The 27588-nt window shown below is 54.3% G+C and overlaps 2 protein-coding genes across 2 annotated transcripts in view; one reads left to right on the top strand and one right to left on the bottom strand.

The window, feature by feature from the left end:
• Slc5a10 (solute carrier family 5 member 10) overlaps positions 1-27588 on the bottom strand; it is a 49736-nt gene that overhangs the window by 10607 nt on the left and 11541 nt on the right. The window contains exons 6-9 of the mRNA XM_048448178.3: positions 27206-27311; positions 26880-26960; positions 25401-25606; positions 20389-20524 (exon numbers count right to left, since the gene is read on the bottom strand). Coding sequence (XP_048304135.3) covers positions 20389-20524; positions 25401-25606; positions 26880-26960; positions 27206-27311 — 529 coding nt within the window. The remainder of the gene's footprint in view (positions 1-20388; positions 20525-25400; positions 25607-26879; positions 26961-27205; positions 27312-27588) is intronic.
• Sack1g (scaffolding CK1 anchoring protein G) lies at positions 97-27588 on the top strand. The gene is made up of 6 exons (XM_087910535.1): positions 97-210; positions 507-1112; positions 11628-11795; positions 17750-17874; positions 18581-19847; positions 24970-27588. The coding sequence occupies exons 2-6, from the start codon at positions 588-590 to the stop codon at positions 25330-25332; spliced, it is 2448 nt and encodes an 815-aa protein (XP_087766661.1). The 5' UTR covers positions 97-210; positions 507-587; the 3' UTR covers positions 25333-27588.

The following is a 27588-nucleotide window of genomic DNA, read 5'->3' as shown; positions in this document are numbered from 1 at the left end:
TGTGCGGCCTGAGGCAGCAAACTGTCCAGCCTTGCTCTGTCTGTGGGAGATGAATCAGCTTCCGGCCCCGCCCTCAGGACCGCACGTGACCCCAGGTGAGGGTGGAGGGGCTGGGAGGGACCGCCCTTAGTCACCGGCAGTCCAGCCTGCTGCCACTACCAGCGCCTGTGGTTCCTGGGGTCGCCCGCTCTGCACAGCGCTACCTGCCCGGTAAGCGACTCCCTCCTCCGGGCAAGCCTCCGGGTTTGTGAGCAGCCTTTCCCGAAGCCCAGCTCGGGCTTGGCGCCCCTGCTCTTACTCCAGACTGGGGCGGGGTTCCCCGGCAGCCACAGCTCCGCGAACCTCAGGCGGATCCCAAGAGGCGAACCTCGGCCCTGGACGGTCGGCTCCCTTCCCACGCCCCGCCCACCCCACCCCGCCCCCGCGGCCTCGCCCCGCCCATGCCGCTCTGCCCCGCCCACACCCGCCCTCTGACCCGGTCCCCCGTCTTTTGCTGGTTCCCCCAGGTGCGGTTCGCAGAGGCGCTGCGGCCGTGAAGCACGAGAGCGCGGTGCCCGTCGGGCGGCGTTCCCACAGCGAGGGCCGCCATGGCCTTCTCCCAGGTGCAGTGTCTGGACGACAACCACGTGAACTGGCGCTCCAGCGAGTCGAAGCCCGAGTTCTTCTACAGCGAGGAGCAGCGGCTGGCCCTGGAGGCCCTGGTGGCCCGCGGTCGCGACGCCTTCTACGAGGTGCTGAAGCGCGAGAACATCCGCGACTTTCTGTCGGAGCTGGAGCTCGCGCGCATCGTGGAGGCCATCGAGGTGTACGACCCGGGCTCCGAGGACCCGCGGGGCTCGGGCCGCCGCCCCGAGCCCCAGGACAACGGCGGCGCGGAGGCTAGCGAGGATGCCAGCGCGGCGGGAGGGCCCCCAGCCACGGCCGAGCCTCAGCCCTCGCTGGAGTACTGGCCCCAGAAGTCGGACCGCTCCATCCCACAACTGGACCTGGGCTGGCCTGACACCATCGCCTACAGGGGTGTCACCCGGGCCAGCGTCTACATGCAGCCACCCATCGACGGACAGCCGCACATCAAGGAAGTGGTGCGCAAGATGGTCAGCCAGGCGCAGAAGGTGAGGCGCCAAGGCGGAACCCGGTTCACCCAGCATGCATGGGAACCCCGACGGCTTGGGGACCGCTGACTGACCTCTTGGTTGCCTCTTCCTGCGGGCGGCAGCCGAATGCCCACCTCCTCTAGCAGGTGGCACTGGGCTCAAAGGGCATCTGTGTACGGCTGAAGGGTTTCTGAACCCCTCGAATGCAATGCAGGGGTGGGGTGGGAGGACTCTGGTTTTTCTCTCACCCACTCTCCCTTGCCTGGCCTCAGATCTGTTAGAAGATAGAAGCTCTCACACACACACACATGAGCTTGCTAGAAGGGGTCCTGGGGAGAGGCATGGAGGCTGGTCTGGGGCCCTGAGAAAATCTGCCTGCTTCCTCCTAGCTGTGCTGAGTATCTGGCCACTTCACTGAGCCCTTTCCCGAGGGGCAGGAGCAGCTGCTGTCCAGGACAGGGTGTCTGAATGAATGGGTTTCCACGGGTTCTCATCTGTGGAAGAGGTGACAGTGTCTGCTTGGGTTGTGGTGTGTCATTAGGAGACTTCTCAGGCCTTGTCTGGATTGCCTGACACCCACCGGGCTATTCAGTGCTCTGGCTATGGGTGGCTACCCCACACTGACACATCGACACACATCTTGAGAAGCAGTGTACACGGCTTGTCCACACAGCCAAACCATAACTGAGTGGCAGAGACTGTGAGTGGAGGCGTGCCTGATTGGACAGGCTAAGGCGTTCGGCAAACTGTGTTCTGTCTGGAGCAGGTCTGGTGGCAGTGAGAGGGTTCCTAGCTGGGTCTGACCCCCTTCACTGTTCAGGTCCAGAATGGAGCGGTCTGTGTACAAGGCCAGATGCTCACTCTGGGGACTGTCCTGGCTGACAGGGCCTGGGGAGCTCTGGGGCAGAGAGACCAGAAGTGGGTCAGTAGTTGGTGGTCTGGCTGGTTTGGTGGAGGCTCTGTCCACAGGGCCACTAGCTGAGGGTTTCTACTCTGTAGGCACAAACCGCGCTCTCTGGCCATTGTGATGGTGGCGTATTGGGTGGCGGGAATGAGGAAGGGCTGGATAATCCTCTGGACACCTGGCAATAGTTGGGAATCTGTTGCCCCTGAAAGGGCCTGGGGTGACTCCCACTTGTGGCAGAGTCCAGTCCCATGAGAGGAGGAATAAAGACCTGCATGGGGCCCGACCTACTGTGCCAGCGCTCTCACAGCGGGTAGGAGGCAGCTGCCACTTCCCAGCTTGGCCTGGGAACAGCCACAGGCTCTAATCTTCTACAGACAGAATGACATAGAGCCAGCCAGTAATAGGGGCAGATAGGGGTGCCTGGGGCCAAATTGTACCCTTAGGGTTTCCTGTCCACATCCTTGTGACCACAGCAGAGATGTCTCCATCTCTGCAGACCTATAGCTTCATATTCATCCTGTCCCACTTCTCTAAGGTTATTGATGACACCTGTCGAGGGTGACAGCCAGGAAGACATTGATCTTAGTGTGAGCCCCATCTCTGTGGCACTGTAGTGGGTGGCCTCCTACTGCCTATCATGGAGAGGCATTGCCCTCAGTTTCCTACGTTTAGAGCCTATTCCCCATAGCAGGGAGTCCCTGCCGTGCCCATCTTACAGAGATCAAGGATTTGTTCACAGCCCTACTGTGCAGTTTTGAGCCAGGACTCTCCCTTGTGGGCCTGTGTGAGTCCCTGTTCCTCCACCTCTGCTCTGTGGCCCACACAATACGTGGGGAGGCTGTAATAATAGCTTCAGTGGAGTGTGAGCACTTTATAATCTCAGGTAGTGCTGCTATCTGCCTCTTTTTTCACACGGTAGAAACTGAGGCCGGACTGGTTAGGCGTCTCTGTCCAAGGTCACTTAGTCCTGTTGTACTCCAGAACCTACCCTGGCCTGGTAGAACAATGACAAGCAGGACCTGAGAGAGGGAGCTGACCTAGGTGGCCTGAGTCTTTACTTCCTAACTGCTGCTTCCCAGCCTCCTGGGGCAGGCCCAGACGCCAGTGGATGCTGACAGAGCGCTTTGCCCGCCCTCTCCTTGCTCCTCCCTCTAGGAATGCTTCTATCTTATCTGTTGCCATGAGTCATCACTTGCCCACCTCCCCTTTTCACCCTATGCCAGTGCTAGGGAAACCCCAGCCTCCTAGGGTTGGGATGGAGGTTGGGGTGCTGACTAGCCCTTTTCCATGGGGACTTCTGCAGCATGGCTGCTGGCATTGAGTCACTCTGCCAGTAGTCAGCACAACTGACAGACCCTGGGGCAAGGAAATGACACAGCACACACTCAGCTCACGCCACCTCAGCCACCTCTAGTGGCCATGTTCCTGTCAGGATTACTCTGCTACATCCTCCCTTCCCTGAAGACTGAAATGGTCTGACTAGGAAGGGCCTGGAGTGTGGGAGCAGGCCCTGGTGCTGCCTCCCTATGAGACTGGACCAGCCCCGGCTCCTCCCTCAGCCCCATCATTCTGTCTGTGAAGTGGGTACAGGCATTGAAGACTGGAGGGTCCCCTTGGTCCTGCCGTCACCTGCAGGACTTAAACTCATCTGGAACAGGGAACAGAACAGTGGGGTCCCCCGCATCATGCTCTTTTGGTTGTGTGTCAGTGAGCTGCCAGCTTATGCTCTGCACTGCTGTCCATTCGCTGCTGTCCAGAGTGAGCTCCCCTCTGAGGCAGCCCCTGCCTACCCTCCTCCACCCCTCTTCCAGCCTTAGGCTGGGAGGAACCTCCCCTGGGCTCCGACCCGCATACCAGAGGCCTGTAGCATCACGCCTGGGAGGGATGAGAGCGAGTGTGGCCGCCAGAGGGTGAGGCTGGGTGGGGTTGGGCCTCAGGATCTTCCAGCAGATCCCAGCGCCCACCCCAACAAGGACTGACTCCTAGATCCCCTTACCAGCCTAGGGGCATCGTGAGTTATAGCTTTTCCAAGTTACTGTGGAGGACACAGAAGGAAGCTGAGGTGTAGGAGCTGGCCCTCAGCTAGGCCCAGATTTATATCTTCCTGCCAGGGCTTAGGTGTGGAGGTCCAGAGAAGTTGTGTTGCTGCCCAGGGCCACACAGCAGGAAGAAAGTGGAACCAAGTTCCATGATACCCGATTGACCTCACATCTTCCTGTCAGGTCCCTGCCTTCACACTCTGGAGTCCTGGCCTGCCTCTTGGCTCCAGGAGAATAAAGGCAGCTTAATGAGGCATTTATTAAATACCAACTATATGCCAAGTGCTGAACAGGCACTTTACCTGTTCTGTGTAGTCCTTGCTACAGCTCCATAAAGTAGGTGTTGCCTCTCTTGTCCACAGAAAGAATCCAAGGTTTGGTGAGGCTCAGAACTGTGTACTGAAGGATCTGGGCTGCAGGCTCTGAGCGACCACATCCCATAATGGGCCCATTAGGCCCTGTTCCCGGCCTGCTTGGCTCAGGGCAGTGAAAGCATGTTCACAGGCTCCTGAACTGGGCTGCCAGGGGTAGAGGAAGGCTGACAATGTTGGCCTGAAATGTGGAGCCACAGCTATGCCCAGTCCCCCTGGAGACCATATCCCTCAGCACCACAGGCAAGCCGCACACCACATCGTAAAGGTTCAGTCAGTGTTGGCCTACGTGCCTTCCACAGTATTGTAAGGGCACATATGCCAGCCATCTAGTGCTGCCGTTGCTGTCCAAGTTTTTGAGCATACCTACATCTGCAGACAGCATCTAACAGTGTATGCCTCAGGATGTGTCCTATTTATTCGGTGGCACATGACTGCACCAAAATAGCCCCCAATACAGAGGCTTCTGTGGGCCAGGAGCAGCCTCCTGCCTGCTGTGGCAGCTCCCGCCTTGGGCCAGGCCGCACCTGTTGGGGTGGGAGCCATCAGATAGCATAATCCCAGGTGTTGGCTCCAGACTTCTCCAAGGCTCCCCACCCCACGGCAGGCACCTGCATCTTAATGGAGAGTTGACATGTACCCTGCCTGGAAGGAGCCCTTCTGCTATTCCAATGGGACCCTGCCACCTGCTTACATCACAGATGAGACCAAAGCACAGAGTGGGATGGAGCTTTGGGTCTTTGGTATGGCGGGGCCTGAACTGGTTTCCATGGCGCTCTTAAGTCATTGTAGTTTGAAAGGTCACCCTGAAACTGAAGGTCACTCCATGGGCTGAGAGAGGCCCTAGATTGCCTGCCACTTGACCACTACTAGGGTTCACAGCTGACCCCCACTGGACAGACCCCAGACAGGCTGGTACCTTCCAGGGTACACTCCATGTGGGATGTGGGGAGGACTGGCTTCAGTGTCAGGGAGGCTCAGGTCCAAGCCCAGTTTTGTCTTGTCACTGACAACTCCTGAGAGTTCTTCACTTCTGCACTGGGTCAATCTCAGTAAGACTGACACTTGCTTGTCAAAGTCCAGGTGAGGTTTAAATGACCATAGGAGAGCATGAGTTGTCCCTCAGTGTGTTGTGGTCCCATGGTAGGTGGTGCCATGCTGTGCCCAGTGAAGCCAGGTCTCTTACTTCACTCCCTCCATCTTCATATTCACCAAGAGCCACTCAGGGCAGTCCTGTCAATGTCACCTCCATGACTCTACCGCCCTGTTTCCAGCCACACTGAGCCCCAGGGACGGAGAGAAGCCTGGTCTTCCTGGGGCACAGGAAGTCCCTGAACAGAGCTTGTGGAGTGACCAGCATGGCTTCTTGTCTGTGACTTGCTGGCCGCAGCCCTCCTCTAATTGGCTTTAACGAGGCTTCCTTCTAATAGGTGGCATGTTCCCAAGCAGCAGCTGGCTTCCAGTCTGGAGAGGGAGGTACTTGGAGGTCCATCCTATCTTCATAGCACTACAGCAAGTAGAGAAACTGAGTCTTGGAGTGGGACAGGACCCAGGAAGGCAAGGCAGGGTAGGGCAGGGCAGAGCAGGACAGGTTGAGGCAGGTCTGTTTCAGGATAAGGTGGGCTCTGGGAGATGGTGGCATGGAGTCAGAGCTAGGAAAGATACATGATCCTGACAGTGGGAGAATGCAACCCTGGGCTGTGACTGTCTCTGGGAAGTGCAATACTCTCTGGTTCCCTACATGTGAATGCTGGTGACCTGCTATTATCTCGTGGCTTGGTTCAGACCTCTCCACTCCAAGAAGAGTTCTGCCGTACTACTAGAACACAAGATAGGGCAGGAAAATCATTCTTCTGTCTCCATCCTCTTCCTTGATGGAGAGAGGGAATGTCTGGGCTCCCACCGTGGAGTTAGCTGAAGTCCCTAGCCTCACTTTCTTATCTACACATCTACACAGAGGGGTGATTGCTGCAGTGCACAGCCTGCCAGGACCGGAATCTTGCAGCTTTGCGCATCTGTTTTGTTGTTGTTGTTGTTTTGTTTTGTTTTGTTTTTTTTTGCGCATCCATTTTTATGTTAGCTTCAGTTTTGAAAGTTATTTTCCCTCACCATCTACTTCTAGTTGGACAGTTTGTTTTCATGTGGCGCTCAAAAGACGTTGTGCGCTGCCTCTTCTTGCTGACTGGTGGGATGTCGGCTTGGCTCAGTTCCTCCATATGCAACGCTCTGTTTTCCTTCTGGCTTTTCGTCAGATTCCATCTTGCTGGTTTTGTGTGCTTTAGCAGTTTTCCTCCCGTCTCCTCTGTGTGTGTCACTGAGTCTGTGGACTTCCATTTTTATCAAGTGAAGAAGTCCAGTTGAGTAGTTATTTGGTCACGTGTGTTGCTCATCGCTCTCCCACTCCACCCCTACAGTGAGCTGAGGCTCCAGCTCTCTGCTAAACTCCTTGAAGCTAGCTAGCCACGGGTGCTGACGGCATGCTGTTTCTTCAGTCTTTCTCTCTCTGTGACATTGGGATACTTGGTGCTGCTGTGTCTTCCATGATATCTAACCTACTGTTCATGCCACCCACTATACATTTTCATTTTGTGTTGGTTTTTTTTATTCTTCTATATCTTTATTTATTTTGGCAGGGTCTCTCCATAGTTCTGGTTGTCTTGGAATTCACTCTGTAGATGAGGCTGTTCTCAATCTTTACAGAGATCTGCCTGCCTCAGCCTCCTGAGTGCTGGAATTAAAGTTGCTCGGCCTCGTCCCGCCCCTTCAGTGAGTCTTGTTTTCCCATTTCTTTGTCTGTATTGTAATTCTCTATTGAATATCAGAAACAGTGGATTTTCTGTTGTGGGCTCTGGTGTGTATTTTTTAAAAGTACTTTAGAGCTTTGCTGTAGAACGCAGTGAAGTTTCTTAGAAACAAACACTTTTTTGGGGATGGGGTATAGGCTGTGGGTGGAACCCAGTCCTCAGCATGCCTAAACCTTGATAGGAAGGTGCAGAATAGACTTTAGGATAGAAGCAGGTCCATTGGCCCACTGAGCACACCAAGCCCCGTCAGCTTTACCACTTCTGGAATACATCTGTGCTGCTTGCCTGCCATACTGACAAGCTTGGAACTGGAAGCCAGCCTGTTTACGCGTGGCTCTTTTGCAAAGGTTTGCCTATACTTGGTTCAAGACTTCCTTGCTCACTACCTAGGCAGCATCCTTTTGTGGACTGTCCACAGGCCCCATGTATCAGGATGACTTCTGTCCCAGCTTGGGAGACATGAGCTTCCCGTGGTCCTGTATGAGGATCGTCTATTACTTTAGCTGCCCCTTAGGGGCTTCTCCCAGCCTTGGATGTTTCCTTCCGTGAGTGAACTACCCCACTGCCAGCTGATTGCTTGAGGGGCCTGAACAGCTCTCCAGATATGGGCAAAATCAGCAAATGGCCTTGGAGACAGCCTGTATCAATGCTCAAGGCAGGATGTTTTGGGGGAGAGGAACCGGTGGGGTCAGGATTCTCAGGAGAGGTGTGTCAGAAGCTGGGCCAGAACCCCAGTAGTTTTCAATTATGTTCAGACCAGCCAACTGCCCCACCTGCCCTTCCTCTCTGGCACTTGTGAGGAAACCTGTCCATCCACTGTCTCATGAGGACACTTTGCTCTACTGGGTGAGATTTAGAAACACAAGGGGCCTGGAAGAAACCGCTGTGGGTGTTGGGAGCTCTGGGCTGGTGTCAGCACCTGGCGAGGCTGGAGCCTATGAGGCTCTTTGAAGAGCAGGTATCAAAATGTCCTTTCACAGACCCTGTTGACATGGCAAGATGCTCCAGCCAGCCCATACAGACCCCGCTGGGCCGTGGGCAGGTCTCTTGAGTGCATAAAGGCAGGTGCCAGCAAGGAAAGGACAGGCTTTGATAGTGGTCCACCATCCCATTTCATAGATGTGGAAACTGAGGGACCTAAGCCGAGAGATGGCTAGTACCAGGCCTTGAATGCTGCAGGAGCTCTGGGGCCACACTGCCTGTCTCACTGATAGATGGAAACTCCCTGAGAACGCCCAGTCAGTACAGGACACCCTTGATAAGCCCACAGTGTCACAGATGAGCTAGGCATCCAAACAGGGAGCTAGGTGGTCTTGAGACACAGTGCTTCAGTGTCCTCTCCTGTGAATGGGAGGGAAAACTGCTGGTTGCTGCATTTGTAAGGACCCTAGAGGTAATGGCGCTGGCGTCAGGAACTGTGAACCCTAGACATCCCAGGCTGGGAGGAGGGGTGCAAGGAAGGGCAGACTTGTTTCAGCTTCTGTTGCTGACTGCCTCCATGTTGCCATCATGACAAAGCCAGGATAGCCTAACATGTCCCAAGGGCTCTCAGGGAACCTTTATGGCCTGACCATGGACAGACCAAGATGTGAGATTTCTGGGCAGTAGCGTTCTCCTATCATTACCTCACATAACAGAGCACTGTAAGCACCTCTATTTCCAACATCACCTCAGACTCTGGAAGCACCAGGCAGTCCTCCCTTCCAGCATCACCTCAGATCCCAGGAGCATCAGGCAGCCCTCCCCTCCAGCATCACCTCAGATCCCAGGAGCACCAGGCAGTCCTCCCAACATCACCTCAGATCCCAGGAGCACCAGACAATCCCCCCACCCAGTATCAACTCAGATTCAAGGAGCACCAGACAATCCTCCCCTCCAACATCACCTCAGATCCCAGGAGCACCAGGCAGTCCTCCCCTCCAGCATCACCTCAGATCCCAGGAGCACCAGACAGTCCTCCCAACATCACCTCAGATCCCAGGAGCACCAGGCAGTCCTCCCCTCCAGCATCACCTCAGATCCCAGGAGCACCAGACAATCCTCCCAACATCACCTCAGATCCCAGGAGCACCAGACAATCCCCCCACCCAGTATCAACTCAGATCCCAGGAGCACCAGACAGTCCTCCCAACATCACCTCAGATCCCAGGAGCACCAGACAGTCCTCCCCCCAGCATCACCTCACATCCCAGGAGCACCAGGCAGTCCTCCCCTCCAATATCACCTCAGATCCCAGGAGCACCAGACAGTCCTCCCTTCCCAGCATTATCTGATAGTTATTTAGTCTTCCTTTCACCATCCTAGGCATAGAATCCAACACCTAAAGAGAACCAGCCAGCCATGGGACCCTGTCAGAGATCCACCTTGGGGCATAGGTCCCAACAAGTCCATCTTGGCAACCTGTGATTCCTGGATCAGGTGCCCTGCCCTGCTGGGGCACATCTCAATCTGCTGTGGTGCCCACAGCTTGAAACTAGCCGTGACAGATCTGGGGTGCAGTGGGCTGGAGAACCTCCAGGGCACAGTGTGCCAGCCAGGTCAAGCCTCTTTCCAGGGCAGTACATGAAGCTGTTTGCCTTCTCAGGCGTGCCCTAACTAAGGGGGCATCATGGGTAGAGTGGCTTACAGCCTTTGGGATCTCAGGCAAGGAGGTCCCTTCAGCACCCCCCCCCATATATCCCCTGCCATATAGAGTCACTCCTTCTACCCACGTCATTGAGAGCCCACCTGCTTGCGGGCTTCCCTAGCAACCTCTGACTTTTGGCAAGCGCATGGTGGGTGGAAGCTCTCAGGTCCTCTGTCTTATCTCACCTCTCCCACTCAGCAATGGAAGGTGCTTCCTCATCTAGTGCTGACATTGTCCTTTAGCTTACCCATGCCAGTGTAGCCCTGTGCCCACTCTGCCACTAGACAGCCCCTAAGTCATGGTGAGTAGCTCTCCTCTGGAGACCCAGGGATCCCCCTAGGGCCTGGCCTCCTTTTCCCCTTCATTCTGAGCAGATTAGCACTCTCAGGCTCTGGAAACCACAGGGTCAAAGACAATAGCCCTGCACATCTGGGAGTGGGTAGCATTTACGCTGCTTCAGCTTGGCTTGTGACTTCACCAGCCTCAGTTTGCCCAGCTATGTGCTGGTATCTCACCTTGTTGTTCATGAGAGGTTGGAGTGGGGCTGTCGAGGCGCCTAGGTAGAAGGCAGCATGTGGGCATCCCTGAGGACCCCCTTGGGTTGGGGTCTTTGACAGGCATTGCCCCTGTGTGCTTGCTTCTCATAAATGCAGCCTATTTTGCTGATGAGAAAATGAGAGCCCAGAGTTGTTTAAGGGTTTAACTTAGGGCCACTCCGCAAGTTCACTGCAGGGCAGGTCTAGAACTTCCTCCTGCTGAGGAGTTTGGACTTTTGTGCCAGATGAGCAGCAGGCATCAGCAGGGCCAGAGACTTGGGAGGAGCCCAAATGGGCCTGCAGTGGCTAGCCTAGTGAGCTCACTGTGGGCGTGCAGACATGTCCCCAGCAGGTTCCAGGTGGCCTTTTGTCACCCTGCGTGTACTGATCTCACTGAAGGAAGGTGCTGGCTGTGCACATGAGCTTAGCCCCCAGATAGTTCTGTGTGACTTCCAGCCCCACTGTCCCCGTTCTCCAGGTTCATCAGCCAGTAGGGAAGGGGCAGCGTAGGAAGCTGGCAGCTGAGTTGGGAACATCCCTGGTCTAACTATTAGCGTGCTCTATTGGGAACCAGGTCTGCACTGTGAGTTCTGCTCCAGCCCTATGGTTGACAGGAAACTGAGGCAGGTGGTTGCCTGGGCGGGCCAGGTGTGGATATGCTTTGACCTCTGGAGTTCCACCCTTAGTCAAGTTCAGGAGCGTGGAGATCACTTGTGGTGGACATAGGTGCTGGCACGTGACAAGAAGAGCACATGCTGATGTGGGTGCTATCTGATCCAGGTAGGCATCCCGCTGAAGTTCACAGCAGCCCAGGATTCAAGGAAGGTTCCAAATTAGTGGCCATGCCACCTGCTGGCCTCTTCCCCATTGTGGCCACAACTGGTTTGTCTCCAGGTGTAGCTGATTGTGAATCTGACCCAGGAGGGCACCAATACAGGTTCTTGAGCTGAGACTCTGGCTACGCTCCCTGGATCTTGCTTGGTGGCAGCACCAGTCAGTGAATCCCAACCTTGTTGATGAAGGAGGCCCTGAGGACCAGTCTGAACACGTGGAACTGTAACATAGACCTTGCCCCTGCTCTTAGGTCATCAACCTTTCTGCACCCTGCTGACATGTCTGCACTCCTCCCTACACCATCCACCTTGAGGAGTACTGGAGCTAGGTTTTTCACAGGCTTGTGTCTTGGGAGCAACAGGGGTGCTGTCCCCATTGCTGTGCTGGTAAACCACACTGTCTTTCCCCATCCCCAGGTGATAGCTGTGGTCATGGACATGTTCACTGATGTGGATATCTTCAAGGACCTGCTGGATGCTGGCTTCAAGAGGAAGGTGGCTGTGTACATCATTGTGGATGAGAGTAACGTCAAGTACTTCTTGCACATGTGTGAGCGGGCCCGCATGCACCTGGGGCACCTCAAGGTGAGCTGTCTTCCCTTGCTTGTGCAACTGGAGGGCAGAAGTCATTCAGTCAGCCAACAAACATACTGCCTTGTAGACAGTGCCTTATACCAGAGTTCAGTCATCCAGCGCCTTTCTGCCAGGTGGTCACACAACTTGAATGCCCTGAGGGATAAGATATTCACTACCGCCAACAGTCAGATAAGATAAACACAGATCTACTGCCTTCAACCAGCTGCCAGAGTGCCTGCCAGGTCCTGTGTTACCCATTCCATGTAGGTCTCCTGTCTGGTCTGCCTGCATACCTCTGGTGACAGGTGTGTGCTCACAGCCTCCACGGGCAGCTCGTACCTCAGCTTGAGAGCGCTAACCCCCCCCCCCCCCCCAGAAGTCTTTCACTGTGCTAATCCTAAATTGATCTCATCAGTTCTACTGTCTGGCATTAGGATCTGGCTCAGACACCTCTGTGCTGGGTCAGGGTTGACATGGACTTGAGATGCCCAAACAGAGTAGAATAGATCTTTGAGGCAAGGAGCACAGTGGAACAGAGTTGGGAAAGAGAAAGCCAGAGCCTGGATTCTCAGCTTCGCTTTGCTGTCTGAGATCTTGTTGCCTACCACTCTAGGCCTAGGATTTCACTGGTCTGACGGGCAGAAAAATCAGTGTTGCCAGGCTCTTCCACTAGGACCCCCTAGCATTTCGTGGCTTGCTCAGCCTCTGTGCAGCACCTATGTACAGCATGTGCCCATGAGTATAGACAGGTCTGCAGAAGCAGCTGGTGCTCTCTTAGCATGTGAGTGTCCCGGCACTTTACATAGTTTAAGCCCGCTGACAACCCAAGTGGCATGGATCTGTCATTCCCATTTTGCAGATGAAGCAGTAAAAGCAGCTGTCTGATGTCACTGCCAATAAACTAGAGATGAAGGCCAGGTGCCGGAGGCTGGAGGCCTGTGATTGGAATGCAGATTCCAGATGGTCATCACACAGGGCTGGTGACAGTGGCAGGGCTTGGAACCTGTAATTTGTCAACATTTGTCAAGGCCCCCTACAGAGCCTTTTAAGTGGGTGTGAGTTCTCTGCTATGCTACCAGTCTCTAATTTTAGGGACTTCTTCATGTGGTCTCCAGGTAGGTTGACCCCAAGCCTCACACCTGCCTGGCATGTAATTAGTACCTAGAAATGGCTCTGGGGTAGCAGACAGCTCATGCCAGAAAGAGCCATTGTATGGAAGTTCAGAAAAGGTGACTTGGGACTTGGCTGCGCTGTGGGTGGGTGGCAGCTCCAGAGCTCCAGGAAGGTCCCCACTCCATGCATTTGCCACACACTGGTGGTGCTTAACATGTATGCCACTCAACCCATCACCCTGGTAACAGAGGCAGACAATGGGTTGGGACCTGTGTACCAAGGGGTATCCTCACCCAGGCTGACTGCTTGGAGTCCTGGCCCCACAGTGCCTGAGGGCTCTTGGTAGAGAATTCTTGATGGCTCCTCAGTCTGGTGTTTTCTGAACTTCAGGACATGGGAAGCATGGGACTTGGCCTTGTAGTTATAAGGCTCTGCCTGTGGCTTTATGGGGGTGTCTGAACCTAGACGCTTGTAGCTGGTCAGACTAGGCTCCCACAAGAAAGATAGGGAAACAGGTCTAAGGGAAGGTATGGCTTGTGCCTAAAAGTCAGTAAGAAATTGGCTTGACAAGGAGAGTGCAGACCTGTCTCTCAGAATTCTTTGGTACTGCCCATACTGACTCTCTGCCTACTGGCCACTGGGGGACTTGGCTCCCAGAGAATAGTAACTGAGAGACACTAAGGCTGAGTGAGTGTGCAGCTGCCAGCCTAGAGTTAGGACAGGGGTCAGGGGAGGTCTGCTCCACCCCAGGACCATCAGGGCAGGAGGGCAGCTTGCTGGATTCAGTAGCCTGTCCTGTCCCACCCTCTCGGCTTTCTCTCTGGGAAGGTGACCAGGTCTAAAGGGCATGATCCTAGGAGGCAGACATTGTCATGGGCAAGCAGTAACCCTATCTCAACTGTAGCAGCCTCACCACAGCCCTGAGTAAGTGGTCAGAGGTTCCTCTGGGCACAGCCCTGCCAGGTGTCTGCCTTCCTGGACAACTTCCCTGCCGTGGGCTGGCTAGGTCTGGGCCTGCTTCGGTAGCACTTCCTGTGCTAGTAAACCATAGGCTGCTCTCAGCCACCCACTGCCTTGTCCCAACTCAGCTCCAACCTGCCCCAGAGTCAGTAGGCCCGAGTTATAGGTATCCCTGGCGGTCACACTTATGACCATGGGGTATCAGGCACCAGATTGGGAAGATATCAAATGCCCATCAGGTAGTTACTGGCTCTGGCCTCCATTGCTCATGTGGAAAATGGGCCCATCTTCATGCCTTCCCTCTGGCAAGGCTGTTGTGCAGAGTGTAGGAGACCGTGGTGGGCATAGAGTGAGATGGAGGATCCATTGGCTGTGTGTGGTGAGGGACAAAGCTCCTAATGCCCCTCAGATCTGTTCTGAGTGCCAAGTGACTTCTAGTTTTCTCAAAATAGTAGTCTGGTAGGAGCCATCCTCTCGTGCCAGTGGTTATGTTAACGCCACAGCTGACCCTGTTCTGCTGGCCCTGTAGGCAGTAAGGAAATGAACCCCCGCATTACAAATGGGAAATAGGCCTTGGAAATAGTACCCAGCCTTTTGACCTTATCACTTCCCGGGGTCACAGGACAAGGGCAGTGCCTAGGTTATATATAGGGGTGACCCTAGTGCCAAGAGGTACCCATGAGCCAGTGGGAGCCAGGCCAGAGCTGTGGAAGACCTAGCAATATGAAAAGCTCCCTGACCCGTGCAGGCAAACTGGAAAGACCAGCAGCCACCTGAGCTGACTGAACAGCCAACAAGCGAGGAAACGCCAGCCATCTGACAGCCGTGGGAAGGCACATGGTGAGGATACATGACTGGGCCCAGGTCCCCACTGAGCCAAAGAAGGACAGGAGAGGCTCAAGCTGTGTCCTGCCAGGCTCCAGCTGGGATTATTGGGGCGAGTAGAGGGGGAGGTGGGCTGGGCCCCAGCCCCTGTCCCTTCTTGAGTAAACTCATGTTCTACCGCCTATGGTTGGGTCTGGGCCACTGATGGGTAAGGATATATGGCAGTGCTTGTATCTGGGGGCAAAGGGGCTCACCTCACTGGGCTGGTCATGAATCAAGTACTATTGGCATTAAGTAGGTAGAGGCAGGGCTGTTAATAAGCATCATAGTGTTAGCACAGCGCCACAGTGACTTAGCCCACCATGTCAGTCTTTCTAGAGGAAGAGCCAACCAAGAGCACTAACACCAGGGCTTGGAGCTGGGTAAGCTCACATGTGCCTAAGTCCCAGATCATAAGGGACTTCCTGTTGAATATCATGTCTATCCACGAATCAAGATAAGAGGTCTGTACCTGGGTAAACTACAGCTCTGCCTCCCACCCCAGCTATTCTAGAATGCCCAGGCCAGCTTAATGGAGACCAGCATAGTAAACCCCAGCCCTCTGTCCTCCACAAGCACTTTGGGCCAGAGTAACCTGACTCATCTCTACTTTCTGCTCTACTTCACCCAACTCCACTGTGCCTTATGGAGGTCTGACAGAGTCTCGGGACCCTCCACCCCACCTGCCTGTACCCATCTAGGGGCATCCCAGGACCTGAGACAATGCAGCTTTGTGGGTTCCTCCACCTCTGCTCACGCGAGCCCAGACACCTGAGACATTACCTCATCTGGGCCAGGCCCGTGGGGCGAGGCTACCAGGAACAGGAGGCAGAGGGCGGGGGGCCTGATGCAAGCCCCTGCCTGCTGCCCAGCCCCAGTGGTGGATGAGCTGATGGGTTCAGCGCCAATCCCCACTATGCAGGCAGGGAAACGGTAGCCCAGAGAGGGCCAGAGGCTTGCTTAGAATCACACAGCAGGTGAATGACACAACCAGGCCTGCGTCTCACATGGCGGAGTTACTCCAAAATGTAAGTAATGACTTTCTGAGTAGAGAGACACCAGCAACAGAAGTGTGCAGGCTGGTTGCCTATGTGGGGCGCATGGCCCCAGCACACAGAGTGTTGGACATTGAGACCACAGGATGCCACAGAGCTGGACTGTGGTTGGCACAGGTGACAGGGAAGGCCTCTAAGATCTTTGTTCCAACCTCTGGTCCCTGAGTGTGTAGTGTGTTAGGTACAAAGTCACGAGTACTAATTGTCCTGGGCCCTGGCCAGCTTCCTGCTGAGCTGGCTGTGGGCAGGCCTGTGGGCAGGCGGGGCCAGAGTAAGCTTGGCCCTGGTAACAGCTTTATCTGCCTTCTGTGTCTGGCCCAACAACAAGACAATTGTTCACCCCTCAGCTGGGTGGACATCATTTAGGGACCCACCCAGGGACCACCCCTGTCGACTTCTGTGGATAGTGCTCTGGGCCACCAGGGGAGTCTGGGAATAGGAAGCACTAGACGGGAGACTGCCGTGGGTGGCACCCTCACTCATGCCACCTCCCTTGTATGCCCAGCCTCCCTGTTCTCTGCCTCCTGTATGCCCATTGCCATACGGGTTTAGCTGTGCACGGCTCCTGCTGCCCACAGCAGAAGCAGGTGGGGCCTCTTTCACCAGAATCAAGTCCAGCTGTGCAGACAGCCTGCTCTTCCGCTGCCCAGCCTCTGTATCCCTCCCTTGGGGTGCTTGCCCTCCTACCTTGCCCCACGCCATCCTTTCCCAGAAGCCTCCCAACCCCTGCCTCCATTCACTCCTCTGCTTCTGGACATTCCAGGTGGTTGTTTTGACTCATCTGCCTCACTGCCACCTCCACAGTAGCATCCTTGTCACTGTCATCTTTGTCTGGCACTGGGGGCCTCAGCAGGGGTCGGTGAACAAAGGAACATGTGGGCAGTTAATAACCTAGAGCCGCTGAGTGGGTGAGCGAACAGACAGGCGAGTCACAGCTGAGTCTGACAAAGACTTTGTCACCAACCATTGTCTGAATCCAGAGCTCTGACAGGAGTGAGACTTCCATCATAGGAGGCATGTAAGTAGACCAGTCAGAAAGCTCTGGGAAGCCAGATGGGCCCTAGGTCCCGTATGTGTTGTTCTACTTTATAAGCCTCAGCAGTCCCTTTTTATGCTTAGATTTCAGTCAGGTTTTCCTCACCTCTGGCCACCCGTACCAGCATTGGCTCTTGTAGCACCCAGGTCCTGGATGGTTCTGGAGATGCTATACAAGAGAGAAAGTCCCTTTATGTATTCAGGACCAAGGAAAGGCCAGCAGTTTGTGGCTCCACTTTCTCTTTGGTCAGGACTGGACTCTTTCCTCCCTGGGCCTCTGTGAACTCCTCTGGGCTCTGAGGGCCTTCCCTGCTGGCTCTAAACCAGGCCATGTGATAGGGACTGAAGATGACCATTTATGAGACCATCTCTGGAGCCAGACCTCGTCCCATCTCCAGAGAGAGTTTTCTCCGAGTGCCTGTAAGGGAGTTCAGCAGAGTCAGTGACATGGAATGTTGAGAGTGGGAAAAGGCCTGTGGTCAGTCATCCTAGAAGACCCTGGACGTGTCAGAGTATAAGACCCAGGGTCCTTAGGGTGGCCCCTGCCTGCTTCCATTTTCCTCTCTCACCCGCCACCCAGCTGTCCATAGGACCTTCCTAAAAGTTAACCCTCTCACTCAAGACCCTACAGCACCCTGAACAAACAGCATTTCCCAAATTGTTCTTGCCACCGAAGTCTCATCTTGCCCCATGTTACTGTGTGGATGCTCTTAGGGACACTCTGAGAACATGCTGGCCCACAGCATTCAGCAGCAGCTTCACCATTGCCCGTGCCTGGCCCAGCAGTCCAGATAGACTGCTGTTCTCCACACCTTGCGCCTCACTCCAGGTCTTGACTCCCCACAAACTCCTCCAGGCTCTGGGCACTCTGCCGCTTCTGCCTGTGAAAGCAGCGCCTGCGGTTATCTAACTCTGCCTCCCTGTCTCCCAACACAGAATCTCAGGGTACGCAGCAGCGGGGGAACAGAGTTCTTCACACGGTCAGCCACCAAGTTCAAGGGTGTCCTGGCCCAGAAGTTCATGTTTGTGGATGGAGATCGGGCTGTGTGTGGCTCCTACAGGTGATTCTCCTCTGGGACTGGGGAGGAGCTGCCTCTGGATCCCAGCTGGGCTCTGCCCTTAATCCCTGCATGTGACCTGCTGGTTATTCCAGTTCATTGCTCCCAAAACTGCTGAGCTGTGCGCAGGCCTGGGTCCACCCACAGTCTCTAGAGGCAGGCAGGGAAGACTTTTGTCCAAGCAGGCCGTTGTTCCATCCCACACAGTCACTGGCCCAAGGGTAGGGTGGGCTAGGTCACGGTGAATTTGCCCAAGCCCTCTTGGAAGTCACTCTGAGAGCCATCTTCAAGGACAGAGCTAGTTCTGCATCATCATGAGGCAGGGCAGATTTGACACCGTAACTCTGGGATTGATGACAGCAAAGACATCAGTGATGGCCACGGTGCTGGGTAGTTCCTGTGCTTGAGGCTGCAGTGGGCATCCTCATGCTGCCTTCATGAGTCCAGTAGAGTCCCAGGAGTTTGCTGGGGAAGAGCTAGACATAGGCTCCCAGACTTGGGTTTGAGCTCCCCAGCTGTGCCCCACCCCCAGTGCCACGTAGGTTGTTATGCTAGGGCCCAGTGGCCAATCTGACAGACCCCAGCTGGAGTGTACACTGTAGATGCCCCTGCCTCAGGGGCCAGGGACTCTCACTGAATCAGGGTACTAGGACTTCAGGGAGACATATGTATTCTGTGCCTGACTTACTACCTTGCCTTTATGTTGTAGCTTCACATGGTCAGCTGCAAGGACGGACCGGAATGTGATCTCTGTGCTGTCTGGTCAGGTGGTAGAGATGTTTGATCGGCAGTTTCAGGAGCTGTACCTCATGTCTCAAGGCGTCAGCCTCAAGGACATCCCCATGGAGAAGGAACCAGAGCCAGATCCCATTGTGCTACCATCTGTGGTGCCCTTGGTACCCACGGGCACTGTGGCCAAGAAGCTTGTCAACCCTAAGTATGCACTGGTCAAGGCTAAGAGTGTGGATGAGATTGCCAAGACTTCCTCTGAGAAACAGGAGGTTGCGAGGTCCCCAGGGCCTCAGGGCCCCACAGTTGCCGAACGCCCAGGGGACCTCTCTGAACTGCTACCACCTATCCACCCGGGGCTGCTCAACCTGGAGAGGGCCAACATGTTTGAGTACTTGCCCACATGGGTGGAGCCGGACCCAGAGCCTGGCAGTGACATCCTGGGCTACATCAACATTATTGATCCCAACATCTGGAACCCTCAGCCCAACCAGATGAACCGGATCAAGATCCGTGACACGGCCCATGCCAGCACCCAGCACCAGCTATGGAAGCAGAGCCAGGAGGCCCGTCCCTGCCCAGAACCCTGTCCTCCCCCAGCACCCAGGGACTCCCAGGATGTGGTCCCAGCTGAGAATGGCTTCTCCCAGGGGAACCCTGAACCACAGGCCCCAGTACCTAAGCCCCGGACAGTTCCTGTGGCAAATATTCTTGCCCAGGATGGTAGTGATATTGGCTGGGCCCTAGAGACCCCAGAAAAGGAGACACCCCCAAATGGGATAGACCCTAGGCTACCCATGACAACCTGTCAGAGCCAGGCCTCACTACAGCGACAGTTATCTCTGACCCAGGATGATCCTGATGGCCTAGAGACAGGACTCCCCAATGGGCTGGATGCGGAGGAGGAGGAGGAAGATGACGACTACGTGACCCTCAGTGACCAGGACAGCCTCTCAGGCAGCTCTGGCCCTGGCCCTGGACACCGGCGGCCCTCGGTGGCCTCATCCATGTCAGATGAGTACTTTGAAGTAAGGGAGCGGTCAGTACCTCTCCAGAGGCGTCACTCAGAGCAGATGGCCAATGGGCCAGGCCACCCACCCCAACGACAGCTGAGTGCCCCTCATGTAACCCGAGGGACCTTTAGTGGTCCCCTGAGTGGCAGCCCCCTGTGGGCCCAGGGTCGGGGCAGAGAAGATGTAGATACATCAAGAATGCAACCACAACGCCCTATGGACAAGCAGGCTCAGGTGGGTCTGATCCCTCATCCCTACGTCTTCTGCAATCACCCCAAGAGCCCAAAATGCCCATGCCCTGAGCCATTGGGTCCCTGGCTCCAGTGACACCCCTGTTACAGAGAGATGATGAATGGGGAAGAGTGGGACCACACAGGGCCATGTGGCTGGCCATTTTTATGCCGGGGGCCTCTCAGTCCTAGTATCTTCTCCAAAACAACTTTAAAAAGCACACATTTCCACATACTCAGAGTCACAGGGTCTGATGCATCCTACCAGGTAGAAGGTACCGTCCCTAGTTTGCAGACAAGGCTCATGGGTGGTCACAGATGTTCCTTTATACTTGCAAGGTCACACAGTCATAAATACTCCGCTTCTGGACTTTATCTAAACTACCTTCCTGTAGTTTATTTTGTGCTCCTAAGGACAAGTCCCTCCCTCTTCCTTATTGAGCAACAGCAGATCCCTCCTTTGTCACCTAGTGGCTTTCATAGACTAAATCTTTAGAGCCTTGGGTGCCCTGCCACTGAAGGTGTGGCCGCAGAGCCCAACCTACCTGGGAACAGTGCTCGGCTGATCATGCCTGGCATGATCATCAGGCCCATGGGCAGCATCTTCAGGTAACTGGCTAGGATGGAGCCCGCCTTGGCATGGTTCAGGTTCCGGGCAGACAGGGACCGCTGCACGATGACCTGGGGCACGGGGGTGAAGAAATGAGGCTGTGTGAGCCTCTCCGTAGTGGGCCTTGTGAGGTGACACCGATAGATGCCATGTGATTATCCCTGGCCTCACCTGAGATGAGCAGCCGGAGTGCCAGCATGGCAGACGTCACACAGGAACACTCACCTGTCTCCCTGTCCATCCAGCAGGGCAAAATGGGTCCCCTGGTGTCTGTCAGAACCAAAGGGGGCCCAGGTGTGTTGGACTCCAAGACCCCCCCCCACCTCCTGGACCCTCATAAACAACAGACATTCACATAAATCCTGGGAGCAGAAATTGGCATTGACTACATGACGGGGCAGAGCCCTAGACCTAGGCTGAGGGAAAACTTGCACCTCAGTAGTAATGATGGTTGCTAGGTAAATCCTGACGGCCTCAGTTTCTGGATCTGCAGAATGGGGGTGGGCTGCTAGTCAGAACTTTCCCCCTTTTTTCCTTCTGTTTTTGAGACAGTGTCTTACTCTAGCTCAGGAAGACTAGGAACTTAGCTGTAGCCTATGCTGGCCTTGAACTCACAACAATCCCCGCCCCGACTCAGTTTCCCAAATAGGATTAAGGCATATGTAAACACATCTGGATTTGATTTGAAAAAGTAGGAGGTTGGGAGTGTTCACAGGGTTCTGGGCAGCTTGTGGGGCCAGGACTTGTGGCGTGTGTGGGTCACTGTTTAGCGCAGGAGTTCTGGTGGCACAGCTTGCTCGAAGGCTGGTACAAGTGTAACTCCGAAATGTGCTTTCCTGTGTGTCGGGGTCAGCGCCTGTGACTCACAGCTAGGAAGAAGCTGCCATCTTCGCTTCCTTCCCGCATGGCTGCTAACACTGACCCCTCAGTGCGGGGCAGCAGACTCTCTCCCTGCAGGCCTGTTTCTTATCTGTACAGTCAGGGTGTTTCAGGGAAGCCCTGACGGAGCCTCGCCCTGCTGGCCGAAACTCCAGCTGTCAGGAGAGAGAAGCCCCCATCCCCTGAACCTGTAACCCGAGCCCCTCTTTGATTAGCAGGATACATTTGAGCCTGAGCAGCTGGCACTGTGACAGATGCTGTCGCGAAATGGGAACAGTCCAGAGTGCCCCCCACTACCCAGCTTATTCATTTCTTTCGGGGAGGCCTGCACTCCCATCCCTGGCTTGGCCACTTCACCATCTTGACCTCTGAACGTGGGTACTGCCACCTAGCCAAGTGTGGCTTCGAGGATGAAGCTGGTTGCTTTGGTGGGCCTGGTTCTCTAGGACCCTGGGCTGCTATGCACTTCTTGAAGTTTCTTTTTATATATACATTTTTATTACTATTTTTTGAGCTCTACATTTTTCTCTGCTCCCCTCCCTGCCTCTCCCCTCTCCCTCCAATCCTCCCCCAAGGTCCCCATGATCCCAATTTACTCAGGAGATCTTGTCTTTTTCTACTTTCTACTTCCCATGTAGATTAGATCTATGTAAGTCTCTCTTAGTGTCCTCATTGTTGTCTAAGTTCTCTGGGATTGTGGTTTGTAGACTGGCTTTCTTTGCTTTATGTTTAAAAATCACCTATGAGTGAGTACATGTGATAATTGTCTTTCTGTGTCTGGGTTACCTCACTCTAATGTTTTCTAGCTCCATCCATTTTCCTGCAAAATTCAAGCTGTCGTTTTCTGCTGTGTAGTACTCCATTGTGTAAATGTACCACATTTTCCTTATCCATTCTTAGGTCGAGGGACATTTAGGTTGTTTCCAGGTTCTGGCTATGACAAACAAAGCTGCTATGAACAGAGTTGAGCACATGTCCTTGGGGCACGATTGAACATCCATCCTTTGGATATCTACCAAAAAGTGGTATTGCTGGGTCTTGAGGAAGGTTGTTTCCTAATTTTCTGAGAAATTGCCACACTGACATCCAAAGGGGTGGTATCAGCTTGCATTCCCACCAGCAATGCAGAAGTGTTCCCTTTTCCCCACAACCTCTCCAGCATAAGTTGTCATCAAGTGTTTTCGATCTTGTCCATTCTTACAGGTGTAAGATGAAATCTCAAAATTGTTTTGATTTGCATTTCTCTGATGACTAAGGATGTTGAACATTTCCTTAAGTGTCTTTCAGCCATTTTAGATTTCTCTGTTGAGAGTTCTCTGTTTAGGTCTGTACTCCATTTTTTTTATTGGATTATGTGTTCTTTTGGTGTCCAATTTCTTGAATTCTTTGTATATTTTGGAGATTAGACCTCTGTCTGATGTGGGGTTGATGAAGATCTTTTCCCATTCTGTAGGCTGTCGTTTTGTCTTGTTGACCATGTCCTTTGCTTTACAGAAGCTTTTCAGTTTCAGGAGGTCCCATTTATTAATTGTTTCTCTCAATGTCTGTGCTGCTGGGGTTCTATTTAGGAAGTGGTTCCCTGTGCCAATGCATTCAAGTGTATTTCCCACTTTCTCTTCTATAAGGTTCAGTGTGGCTGGCTTTATGTTGAGGTCTTTGATCCATTTGGACTTGAGTTTTATGCATGGTGATAGATATGGGTCTGTTTTCATTTTTCTACATGTTGATATCCAGTTATGCCAGCACCATTTGTTAAATGTGTTTTTTTTCCATTTTATATTTTTTTGCTTCTTTATCAAAGATCAGGTGTTTGAAGATGTGTGGATTGATATCCAGGTCTTCTATTTGGTTCCATTGGTCCTCCTGTCTGTTCTTATGCCAATACCAGGCTGTTTTCAGTACTGTAGCTCTGTAGTAGAGTTTGAAGTCAGGGATTGTGATGTCTCCAGAAACTTCCTGAAGTTCGTAACTGCTTTCATAGCCATGGCTGTGGTAGAGGATGCTGCTGGTGCAGAAATCTAGGACTTGCCTGCGTTTACAGGGCTGCAGGATGTGTTCCCTTTGTGCAGCCTTCTGCTTTATATGAAGGACAGTATGGCCTGGGAGGGGCGGTGGCGGTGGCTTAGCAGAGCCTGTGCTTCATTTGCTATTGCCCTGCTTCCTGGTTTTTTTTTTTTTTTTTAAGACAGGGTCTCACTGTGTCACCCTAGTTGACCTGGAACTCACTATGTAGACCAGGCTGGCCTTGAACTCACAGGAGATCTGCCTGCCTCTGCCTCTCAAGCAGTGGGTTTAAAGGCATGTGCTACCATGCCCAGCCCACTATTGGTTACAAAATGGTCACCTACTGTGGGTGGACCTGTAGCTAGGGAAAAGAGTGTAATATAGCATGTAGGATAGAGTTCATTCAGACTCTCAGGGCCATTGAGGGCCATATGGGACCCAGGGTCTGGGATACCAAGGCCTGGCATCCTGGAGTAGACCCAGCCCAAGGTGAGACCAGGGAGGAGGAGTGGCTGGTGATGTGACCATCTTGGGTTAGCAGGAACCATCCTCTGTATCCCTGGTGACCCTCTCTAGGCCTCTTGGGCTCCATATTTGCCCTCATCTAGCCATGACATGAGGGCAGGATAGATGCTGACTCATTGGCCTTCATGGGAAATGCTTTCAAACGACATTCTACCCAGAGATGTGTGGCTGGGTTCGCCCTGCCTGGTCAGGGGAAACAAGTGATGGCAGGGATTAGGGGCCTATCTACTCTCCTTGGAGGCCCTCCAGGCTGCCTTTCACCCTCTGAGGTTGGCCATCAGTCCTCAAAGAAAAAGTGTACTGCCTGCTTCAAGCCACCTGAAAGGCCTGGGCAGGAGGGAACCTCAGGCATGTGGGGTCCCACAGGAGAGCAGCCCTGCTGGAGAGCAACTAGTTACTAAAGGGAAATGAAGGCCTAGCCTCCCAGTGCCTCTATCCCCTGGCTGCCCATATGGATTTTCACACTGGAAATCTGTGTGAACTGTTTCTACAATTGGTGTACATCAGGTTTGTCTGGTCCCTGATACTCAGCCTGTGAATGGAGCTGGCCTGCTGGACTCACAGGGAGACGGGTGTGTGTGCATAAGATACTCTGTAAACGGTCACAGCCCTCCTAGCTGCCGGCCGTGGCCTGGTTGACTTATCCTATGGGGGGCTTAGTTTAGTGGGACTCTAGACGCCAATGATCAGTGGACGTATGCCCATCACAGGACCCTCCCCTGCTCCACTTCTCTAAGGCTGCCTACAGCGTTCCGGATAGGTCCCTATGTCCAGAGAAGTGAAATGGCTTGTCTGAGCTCAAAAGCAGGAGAGGTCAGAATTGCCTCAGTCCTCATCAGAAATCCAGGCTCAGGTGGAGGCACTGCCACCACCAACCCCCTCTGGTCCCTCCCTCCATATCTAACCCTGTTTGCAGATGGATGGTCTGGGGCACAGATCACAAAGGGAAGAATCATCCATAGTACAGATGAGAAAACTGAGGCACGAAAAAGTAGTTAACCCTCTGGTGAGTGGCAAAGGCAGACCAGGCTCTGCCTGGTCTATGCAACAGGAGTCCTTCTGCCCCCCTGCCATGTCATCCGGACCTCACTCTCCTTTGTCTCTCCAGGGCCAGCACTTCCACCGACACGGGGGCACTACCTCAAGGACCCCGGGGCCTCCCCGTTACCGGCCTGCTGCTGATGGCACCCAGAGCTCTCCCAAGAAAGCAAGCCCAGCCACAGCAGGCCCCCACCACTGGCAGCCCAAGGGTGGCCCAGCACCCCGAATGCTACCAGATCCTGGGAGTCCAAGGCCAGCCCGAAACACTCGCCTCCGAGCAGAGCTCACAGCCACCGAGGAGCATCCAAGTCCCTTTGGAATCCCATACTCAAAATTGTCCCAATCGAAGCACCTGAAGGCCAGGGCAGGTGGCAGCCAGTGGGCCCCATCGGACTCTAAGCGCAGGGCCCGAGACCATAAGGAACCCTAGCAGCTGAACTGAACCCCAACCCCACCCCAGAGGGTAGCAGGTGGGGGATGGGCAATGTTGGTGCTCACCTGGTCAGTGCACCAGTACCAGGTGGCCATGATGGTCAGACCAAAGGTCATCCCAGTCCACGGGAGGTCTCCTGTGGAAGGGTCCCGGAACATGTGCATGGCGTCAGCTCGTGGCAGGTGGCAGGTGGTGTTGGGGATGGTCCTGGAGGGGACGGCCTGGGCATAGGCTGCCTCCAGCTGCTCGTAACCACCGATCTGGTTGAAAGCTGGAGGGTTGGGCGCAGATTGGTTGGTTTTGGGTGGCCCTGACTCCCTGGCTCCTACTACCCTCGTCTCACAGATAACTTCGTGCATCAAACTGGAGTCCCTACCTCACCTTGCCTGCTCTAGGAAGGGTCGAGGTTTAAAAAAAGAAAAAAGGTGAAATAGAGTATTTTATTTGTATTTAAAATATAACTATTACATGAGCATTTTGCACATGGGCCCACAGTGTCCTGTTGGCCAGCAGGAGTCATGGCTAGGCTCTGGAAGACTGCTGGCCTCAGGCTGGGGTTCTCTGCCAGTCTTTGGACTGGCCCTTCAAGGAGGAGGAAGAGGTTTTCTTGGTATTTGAGTCATCTAGTATTGAAGCCATGACCTGGACTTCTGAAGGCTATGACTTGACCAGAGCTGAGACACTGCTGGCATTGTGGCCCCTTCCTTCCAAGACACAGAGAAGGGAGGCAGAGGCTCCTCTGAGCCTCATGGTCAGCCTAGCAGGTAGGGCTCAGGTCAAGGATCTTTCCTCTGAGTCCAGAACAGGTCTTATCTACCTCAGGGTTGGGTGGTGCAAGACCAAGCCCTGGCCTAGCAGTGTCTATAGTCACTGCCCTCTCGTCCAGCCTGTGCACGGCCATGAGACCCCTCGCCTGCAGGAGATTCTGGAGACGGAGGCTGTTACCCTGGGAGGAGCACACCTGGATGTAGGACAGCTTCTGGCATCGCCCCAGCCAGGTGTGGGGCTAGGAGCCTAGGTAGGCCAGGGTCTGCTTCACCAGGAATCTCTGTGAGGAGGCCCAGGGGTAGCCTCTGCCACAGGGTCTCAGACCCTGAGCTGAGGTTTCACCTTTAAAACCACCCACCTTAGGACCTATCTTTCCTCCCTGCCTCCCCAGCTCTTTCCCTTCCAGGGCATCAGTAGAACTCACTTGTCTGTTTCTAGACTAGTGTTACCTGTCCAGCATACCTCCCTCCCTGCAGGCTTTTGTCTGACGGGAGACAGCATCACCTCCTAGGACTCTGTACATGACTTTAAGCGCTGGATGAAACACCTCAGCTGTTTTGTGGTCTGCTAATTGTATGCCTGCACGGCTGCCTGCCGTGGGGCCTGCCTAGCCCTGAGGGAGCCTCGGCAGCACCTCACCACTGCGCCCCTATAGGCAGGAGGAAGCAGAGCCTACCAGCCAAGGAGGCCAGGAGTAGGGCAGATCCACTGTGGCTTAACCTAAAGAACTTCCGGGTGTTGGGACAGCCCCCCCTTGCCCAGCCCCCAGACCTCACCTTTGACTGCCAGAATGACAGCGCCCACCACCATGATAACCGTCTGCAGGGCATCTGTGTATATCACAGTGGCCAGGCCCCCTGCCGGGAACAAGGTTGCTGGATAAGTGTCCCATCCCTGAGCCAGGAGAGTCTGTCTGACCAGCATCACCTGCTGGTGGGTTTGCTGTCCTTGGAGATGGGTAAGCTGTGCACCAAAGCACCTAAGCGGTTAGCCAGCCCCCAGATCCCTGTCTGACACCTGTGAACTGGCCACTCCCAGGGGCTCCCCCATGCTGTGGGAAGGTTTCCCCTGCATGCTCCAGATGGGCTTTCAGGAACCGTACCTGCGATGGTGTACACAGCCGTGATGGCGAGGGTGAGGATGGTGGACAGGTAGAAATTCCAGCCCAGGCAGATGTGAACAAACAGGGCTCCTGCATACAGGTCAATCTGGGGAAAGAGAGTTGGGCAGAAGTCAGACATCGTAGTGAGATACAGGGCTCAGAGTCCGGGGCTGTACTCACTGGCTTTGTGACTCGGCCTCAGCCATCTTTAAGTCTAGGTGTCCCAGGGGAGAGGAATAGAGACACCCCACACAAGCTGTTCATTACCTGGTGGGTAGTTGAGGGTGGGAGAGAGAACTGGCTGTGGACAGCTGTGTGTCATGTTCAGATGTATGGCGAATGTTACTGTCAACAATAAAATTCAAAGTGGCCAGAGCCCACCA

Source organism: Myodes glareolus, chromosome 9 (genome assembly GCF_982192425.1).
Source record: "Myodes glareolus chromosome 9, mMyoGla1.1, whole genome shotgun sequence".
Classification (NCBI taxonomy): domain Eukaryota; kingdom Metazoa; phylum Chordata; class Mammalia; order Rodentia; family Cricetidae; genus Myodes; species Myodes glareolus.
This window is presented reverse-complemented; position numbering and strand designations above follow the sequence as displayed.